This window comes from Helicoverpa zea, chromosome 9 (genome assembly GCF_022581195.2).
Source record: "Helicoverpa zea isolate HzStark_Cry1AcR chromosome 9, ilHelZeax1.1, whole genome shotgun sequence".
NCBI lineage: Eukaryota > Metazoa > Arthropoda > Insecta > Lepidoptera > Noctuidae > Helicoverpa > Helicoverpa zea.
The window spans coordinates 7,671,039-7,679,277 of record NC_061460.1 but is presented as its reverse complement, the minus strand read 5'-3'; the positions used below and the strand labels follow the sequence as shown (position 1 = coordinate 7,679,277).

Below are 8,239 nucleotides of genomic sequence, written 5' to 3'. Positions count from 1 at the left end.
AATTCCACTATGGCATACCCTCCTTGCATGATTGATCGCTTTGTTGAAGGCAGTTTCACGCAGGCTGATATTCTTATCTATATAGTTGCATATTCTAAAATAATGTGTTTTTTACCTAGCTACCTATCTCCGTAGGCGCTTATGAAGTGGTGGAATTTGTATCGTAAGTACCTATCATAATCTATAAAATTTGAAAACGACTCATCACTTCCAAATTTAATTTATTCAGAAATTCTTATAGCAAGACATTACATTAGGATCTTACGACTAAACTGTATAAAACGCAATGTTTGATCTACATTTATGGAGAACTTCGGCAATTCTGGTTTGAATTTTGCTTGAATAATGACTGAACACAATATTTTAATACAAAACAAGTATAAGCCCCTCCCCAAGCCCCAAACACAAGTAGCATGCGTGTGGAAATATGTATGTAACTACTAACACAGTACTGAAACGAAATAAATAAGACAAATATTCTTCATAAATAAGAACAGTAAACAAAATTCAGAACCACCCTGTGCATTCATGATTTGAGGAAAATATGCTCAGTAGTGAAGAAAAATTGCGCGAGCAATGACAAAACAGCATCGCTACTGTCTACCATTGCATCCATGTGTAAAAATAAAAAGAAAAATAAACAATATTGTACACTTAAATACATATTTATTTAATAAGTTGTGTGACAATGTATGGAAGGAGTGTTTAATACATGGAATAATTGACATCCCATACATTGAAATGCCATGCACAGATCACGCCGACACGGCAATTTGCACACAAGTCCACATAATACTAATTTTGGTCTAAGTTAACTCATATCAGAATTTGAGATAGTAATTATGGAAACAAATACATCATTCAATGTACAAAACTTACCACATGCAAGTACCAAACAAAGTAGTCCCTTATTGATTAAGCATTGTCTAAAATTCATAATGTCGAATACCTTACCTAATGGGAAGAAATGACAAAATACAATAGAAACAAAGTTCATATAATCTAAAGGTAAGATACAAAATCATATCCTCGGCAATACATTGTTAAAAAGTTATTTAACTATTTGCGTCACAATAGGTGGCTATTAAAAATTAAATTGCACTGAAAATATTGTCAATAACTATATAGGTTAACCATTTAATATTAAGTACAGTCACGAACAATAAAAATTGGTTAATTATGCCAAGATAATAGTAGATGAATGACTATTGCACTAACGTTATTACAAACTAGATATATCGATTTCCAAACCATACTGCCTAAGGCTTTTGTTACAGCCATTTCACGTTTTTAACTTAATTTATGAGAAACCTGTTTTAAAGCAATCTTTGAAATCAAAAATGAGAAATTAAAGCCTCTAGTCATGTAATCTCTTAATTGTGTAAGTTCATTTTCAAAATAATAATTCTTAGATACGTAATTTCAAGATTTATCACTTACAACAATGAATAATTATATTTTATCCTAATGTTTAACCATACCTGCAAGGAGATATGATAAACTAATGATAGTTAAATGGATGCCAAACAATATTCATAGCTAGATTTAAAAATCTATAATAATGTAGGTTTTACTTTATTCTTTAGATGAATTAAAATCAATTTGAGTTAGAAAATATAATAAAAAAAATATCATTAAAATGTTATTTATATGTACATAATATTTATGTACAGTAGCCAATAATTGTATTGTGATGGTGATAGCACTTAGTATACAAGATTAGAACTGGTTATAAATGCAAAAGACCATTTATTATTGCTTGTGGCTGTACAAGTTAATGAAGATACACAATCACACATAATTGCCATTAGTTAATCAACATTTTCACAACAGTACAATACCGGTAATGTTTGTACAACTAGATCTTAGGTAATTTATTGGCTCACACAAATATATTCACAGACGTAACTGTCAGATTGATTTAAAGCAATCCTCTTGCCAATTGTCGCTTAAGCAGGCAACTGCAACTTCTTTCCTTTCAATACTAGAACAAACAAAAACACATTTTAGTGCATACATACTAATATTATGTCTATTACTAATTGGATAATATCAGGCATTCATTGTAAGGTATCATTCATGTGCAGTCAAGGAAGTTTTTTGTCAAGCTTATAATTGAAAGAAGCAGTACAAAATAAAATTATTACCTTTTGTTATGTAGAGATAGAAGAAATCACAGTATAGTACAGTTTGTACAACACCGGATATGATAGCAATCAGCTCATAGTGGTCTTCTACAACGTAGCGGTATACCTGAAATTGGACAATAGTATCACATTAACATATAAGGGCATAATATATTATGATGGCTTTTTCCTGTAAAACAAAGTAGATTGGTGCGAAATAATTTACTTTTAAAATATTTTAAAATGAACTAAAATATTATGAATAACATATTATGAAGAAATATATCTTTAAAATAAATTAAAGTGTAAGAAAACTATAGCCACATTAAAAGTATAGATACTGCATTATGTCTTGTCAAAAGGTGATAATGACTTGCTTGAACATAGATTGGTTGCTCCAATTATTTTCAAGTGAACAAGATAATAATTTAATAGCAATGCTATCAATATGAAGAAAATTCTAATGTGTAGTAAAAATAAAGGAAAATTATATGTACCTAGTGAATAATACATATTGAAAAAAACCTGTAGTTGTTTTGTTGAGAATACAGTACCACATTCATTTTTATTTAATAACACCCAACATGAATCATTTCATTTAACCGTAACTTGGATTCATTTGATATTATGGTTAATTAAAATTGATTGTTATTTAAATTTTACCAATACACCACAATTTACTAGTCTATTATATCCCCAAACAGAATATACAAGAGAGACAAAACAAATTAGATAAGATTAACACTTCTTATCACAGTGACCACAAAATTCTGCTTAACAACAAACATATATTTTTAATGTAATAATTTAATAGTCTTACCCAGTTCAAGAGATACAGAGCTCTGTAAGATCCAAGAGCAAACAGATAGTGGGATGTAATACTTTCAGCCTCTCCAGTTTTTGACACCAGGAACAATTGCGGTAAGATAGCCACAGATTCCAAATAAATTGAGAATGTCCATAGTACCTGCAAATGTTGATAACAATCTTATTGTACTTAATTAACAATCAGATAAAACTAAAGGCAAAATCAGATAAAATCAACTGTATCTGCAATATTTACATGGTTTACACCATCCAAGTACTGCCTTATGTCATGCTTTGTACATTATGAAATGTAATCTACAGCCCACACTACATATGTATATAGCAGTGTTACATAGTTGAAGCTCATAAATCTTAATCAACAAAAATACACTAACCTCCATAACTGTGAATTCATGGTTTATCAACAGCGCCATAACCAATGTGGGTATCAACAAGAACTCAATCCTGAATGTGTCGTGGTTGTGGTCATACGTCGCTTTGAACTTGACATACATCAGGTAAACAGTGGCGTATGAGGCCATTATGAATACCATCTTCATGAACGTATTGTACGCCGAGATGTAATTGGTTAGCAGATCCAAGTAACGCGCCGTGTACACAACGGAGAAAAGTATCTGAGACTTTCCAGATATGCCTGAAAACGAAAACCAAATCCAAATAGTTGTAATTGGAAAATGTACATCAATGTGCCGGTTGATCGAATCGTTTCAGTGGCCGTGTAACTTACCCGCACATGATCTGGTTTTCCATATTTTGAGTAGTAATATTATAATAGCTAAGAGATGGGATAAATCACCAAGTAAACGGAAAATATTCATTTTTCACAGAAATGCTTATCTCAGTTACGCCGCGTACACTCTACCATTCAAGCAAAAATGACGTGGCTGATTGACATGACACAATTGACACAACTTTTTTAATTAGACCTATCAGTTATATTTAAGTGGCAAGACCATACCTACAAAAAATATTATTTTGGTGATTTATTTTTACATGTTATATTTTAGAATATGATCGATCCTTGTGCCGCCAGACATCACTTCTTTTCTTACAAATAAAACACTTTTTCGAACTAACTCACTTTGAAAGTTAATGAAAGACTTTGCACAGATCGTCTTACCGTCTCTTCCTTTATAGTCACTTACACAAAACCAAAACAAATAGCTAACTAACCATTTATCCATTAATTTAAGAGTTTCTTTGGCATAAATGTTAATAATTTAAACATACGATTTTAATATTATTTGATCAGTAAACATTATGAGAATATCGGCGGTGTATTTACTTTTTTGACATTTATGGCAGCGAAGGCATGTGATTGTCGCATTGAGGTTATAATTATTGTCATCTGGTACCACGGTGGTGGTAAACTGCGACGTATTTATAGTGAAATGAAGAAGTAATTGTACGTTTTTAGTGTTCATATAAGTGATAAAGCTAATCATTCAAAATGGTGCGGCACAACAATCAACTGCCCAATAATTTGACGCAGTTACAGAACTTGATCAAGAGGGACCCCGATTCGTATAAAGAAGAGTTTCATCAACAACTTGCTCATTTTGAAACTACTTTAGAAATTTTCAACTTGAACCCAACCCAGTATAACAAAAAGCTAGATGAACAATCCATGTTCCTGGCGCAAGTAGCCCAGTGCTACCTCAACGAAATGAAATTATTTCCCCAGAAGATAGTGGATATTTTAAAAACTCACAACACTGTTCTTCACAATGATATGCGCCTCTCTTTGTGCAAATGCCTGATTTTGTTAAGAAATAAAAATTTCATCACAGCATTTGATTTATTGGAACTATTTTTCCAATTGTTGAGATGTCAAGATAAACATTTGAGGGAATTTCTGAAAACACACATCATAACAGATATCAAAAATATGAATACGAAACATAAAGATATGAAGTTTAATTCAACCTTACAGAACTTTATGTTCTCCATGTTACAAGATTCAAATCCCAAAGCAGCTAAGTTATCTCTTGATATATTAGTTGAATTGTATCATAAAAATATATGGAATGATCAGAAGACTGTGAACATAATAGCAGACATTGGTTGCTTTTCTAAAATAACTAAGGTGATGGTGGCATCACTGAAATTTTTCTTGGGCCGAGACGAAGAGGAAAAGGAAGAAAATTCTGACAGTGAAGATGAAATAGATCCTAGAGACACAATGATTTCAAATAAATTCAATAAGAAGACAAGAAAAAGGGAGAAAATGGTCGAAAAAGTGAAGAAACAGGCAAAGAAAATTAAAAAAAGAAAACAGAAGGCCCCAATATTTAACTTTTCTGCTTTGCACTTGATAAATAATCCCCAAGGATTAGCTGAAAAACTGTTTAAGAAACTGGAATCATCTAATGACAGATTTGAAGTTAAACTGATGTTGCTGGATGTTATTTCCAGACTGATTGGCCTACATGACCTATTCTTGTTTAACTACTACCCATTCATTGCCAGATTACTTCTTCCTCATCAACGGGAAGTAACTCGTATCTTGTTATTTGCGGCTCAAGCTTCCCATGAACTCATTCCACCAGAAGTCTTAGAACCAGTTATGAAAGCAATAGCTAATAACTTTATAACTGAAAGGAATTCCACTGATGTCATGGCAGTCGGCTTGAATGCAGTAAGAGAAATATGTGCTAGGTGCCCACTTGCTATTGGTGAAGATTTACTCAGAGATTTAGTTCAATACAAGAATTACAAAGAAAAATCTGTAATGATGGCTGCAAGGTCATTGATTCAGCTGTACAGACAGTCAATGCCAGATATGTTACACAAAAAAGACAGAGGAAGACCAACAGAAGCGTCAATTGAGCTGAAAAATAAAAAATATGGTGAAATGGAAATCAAAGATTACATACCTGGTTCAGAGGTGTTGTTGGAGAAGGAAGAAATTAAGGATTCAGAAAAGAAATCTAAGAAACCAAACAAAAAGAAAGATGACTCAGATAGTGAAGATTGGGTTGATGTGGGATCTTCTGATTCTGAAATTAATATATCTGATAGTGAAGAAGACAGCAATGATGAAGATGAAGCTGAAGGTGAAGTTGAAGAAATTGGAGAAGAGGAAGAAATAGAGGAGGAAGAAGGTAATGAAGAGGGCAATGGTGATAAGGAAGAAAACACAAATGAAGAAAATAAAAAGGCACCAACCAAAAATACCACAGACAGGAAAATTTTAAAAGCCCAACGTAAATCATTGGATAAAAAAAATAAGGAAGAAAAGCTACAGAGTGCCAGAGAAATAGCCATGGAAACCATTTTCACTGATGAAGATTTCAAACGTATTGAAGCAGCACAACTGAAAAAATCTATAAGTGGCACTAAACGTAAATCTGTTGTAATAGAAGAAGAGAATGAATCAGGGGAACTAGTACAACTGTCTGCCATAGAAAATATTCACAAAAAAAGGAAACATGATAAGGATGCAAGATTAGACAGTGTTATGAAAGGACGAGAAGAGCGAGACAAATATGGATACAAAGATAGGAGGAAGAATATCCATTGCTCTAAAACTAATAGGGAGAAAAGGAAAACCAAAAACTACCAGATGGTTAAACACAAGGCAAAGGGCAAGATCAAGAGATCTTTCAAGGATAAGCAAATTGCATTTAGAAATTATTTGATCAAACAAAAGAAGATGCGCTAATTTATGCTTTTGGAACAATAAAATAAATATCTATTTTTTGCAGTTTTATAAATTATACCTTGTATATCCATGATTATACCCAAAGTAAATAATAACAAATGAATCTATACTAATGACAATCAGTTAGGCCTTCTGTAAAATATTTTCTCACAACAGGTAGATGTGCTTGTGCTGTGCGTCAACCGCCATACAATGCCAGTAGGATAGGGGCCTTTTTTTTTAACGACGTCAAAAATCATCAAATGACCCCTCCCGATGTGGGTTAGCAGCGGTGAGGGAGTGTCAGACACTAATGATAAAAACCGTCGTGTTCCGTCATAGGCCTTTTATGTACCAGGGCCGCGGTATCTCTTTTGAACAACCCGCAGCCCCGGCAGGCTTTGGCCCCACTGGGCCCCGCTGGGGTTGCTGACATCTCTTTGAGGAGCGCGTGGTACAACGCGCGCTGTCGACGAGGGTCTGTCGTCTAAGCAGACAGAGGGACGATGAGCCACCCGTAATCACCTCCCACAGACCCACGCCTACGGGTGGCCGGGAGTCATCACGCGACACCCGGCGCCCCTGGTGTCTACGGTCCAGCGCGGCGGCCGGGATGAGAGGTGCGAACTCTCTGGCGTTCCGCCTCCTCCTTCTCGAGCATGACCGCTTCGCAGAAGGAAGCGACGGCATCCCATTCCCTCTCGCCCCGGACCATGGCCTGAACCAGCGCCGGACGCGAGAGGTCGCCGCGCCGCCGCCTAAAGCCTCGACGAGGACCCGGCGGTGCCCTTCCCTGTCACTCCTGGACTGTGTGGTCCACCGTGTCCTCGGGGCTATCCGCACAGTGGTAACACCCAGGCCCTTCCTCACGACCGATTCGATGCAGGTACCTCCCGAAACAACCGTGTCCGGTGAGGACCTGCGTCATGCGGTACGATGGGCGCCGTGACTCCTCCCGAGCCACTGCTCAAAGAGGGGACTTACCACCACTACGGTGGCGTGCCCTGCACTGGGTTGCGACAGTCGCTCCCTCCAGGCCACCATGAGATCGCGCCGGAGCTCTGCCCGCTGCGCGACAACTTGCCATGGTAACGGGGTTTCCCCCCGGCGCTGAGCCTCCTCGCGCCAGTCGTACAGGCGCAAGAAGACTCTCGCCTCCAAGGATAGGGGCCTTAGGTCTGAAAGTAAATGGTGACGTTGTCATGTACAAAAACGGGAAAAAAGACCCTCCGTTTTTCTTTATATTCCTCAAAGTTTTTAGTTACACACACAGCCTTTTTTACTTTAGAAATGATTGGAAAATAGTTACTACTACAATATAAGCATAAGCTCATACGTGACATAAAGTGAGCTGTATTCAAAAGGTTTGTATTCAACTTTTCAGTTCAGAAAAAAAGTTGGGATTCTGGCGGGAACTTTAAATAAGCGCGGTTCAGGATTTTTTCAAAATTTGTTTTTATTAAACATTTGCTAGTTTTTTTTAATGTAAAAGTAATTAAAACAAAAGTGCTAGGTGTGGAAAACTGTGAAAATGGTGGGAAATGAGGGGGGCGGGGATAACCCGCCCACCTCACATAAACGTCCCCGGTCTGAGGCCGGAGGCGAAGGGACTGCGATGGACTGCTGTGGTGATGGCGGCGGC

The 8,239-nt window shown here is 36.3% G+C and overlaps 2 protein-coding genes across 2 annotated transcripts; one reads left to right on the top strand and one right to left on the bottom strand.

Annotated features, from left to right (window-relative positions):
- Window positions 1-204: 204 nt before the first annotated feature.
- On the bottom strand, window positions 205-3,848 carry LOC124632917 (ER lumen protein-retaining receptor). The gene is made up of 5 exons (XM_047167928.1): window positions 3,682-3,848; window positions 3,329-3,588; window positions 2,947-3,093; window positions 2,148-2,253; window positions 205-1,984 (listed from the first exon to the last, which is right to left on the bottom strand). Exons 1-5 carry the CDS (start codon window positions 3,770-3,772, stop codon window positions 1,950-1,952), a joined length of 639 nt encoding a protein of 212 aa, XP_047023884.1. The 5' UTR covers window positions 3,773-3,848; the 3' UTR covers window positions 205-1,949.
- A 428-nt stretch (window positions 3,849-4,276) lies between these two features.
- On the top strand, window positions 4,277-6,654 carry LOC124632916 (protein SDA1 homolog). The gene has a single exon (XM_047167927.1). It carries the CDS (start codon window positions 4,405-4,407, stop codon window positions 6,616-6,618), a length of 2,214 nt encoding a protein of 737 aa, XP_047023883.1. The 5' UTR covers window positions 4,277-4,404; the 3' UTR covers window positions 6,619-6,654.
- Window positions 6,655-8,239: the final 1,585 nt, after the last annotated feature.

Bases quoted from the DNA above. Each gene is read 5' to 3' on its own strand.
- LOC124632917 (XM_047167928.1), bottom strand. From the start codon at position 3,772: ATGAATATTTTCCGTTTACTTGGTGATTTATCCCATCTCTTAGCTATT. The intron at 3,589-3,681 runs GTAAGTTACACG...TTTCGTTTTCAG, and splicing joins GAAAACCAGATCATGTGCGG to GCATATCTGGAAAGTCTCAG. The intron at 1,985-2,147 runs GTAATAATTTTA...TGTTTGTTCTAG, and splicing joins CTATCTCTACATAACAAAAG to TATTGAAAGGAAAGAAGTTG.
- LOC124632916 (XM_047167927.1), top strand. From the start codon at position 4,405: ATGGTGCGGCACAACAATCAACTGCCCAATAATTTGACGCAGTTACAG.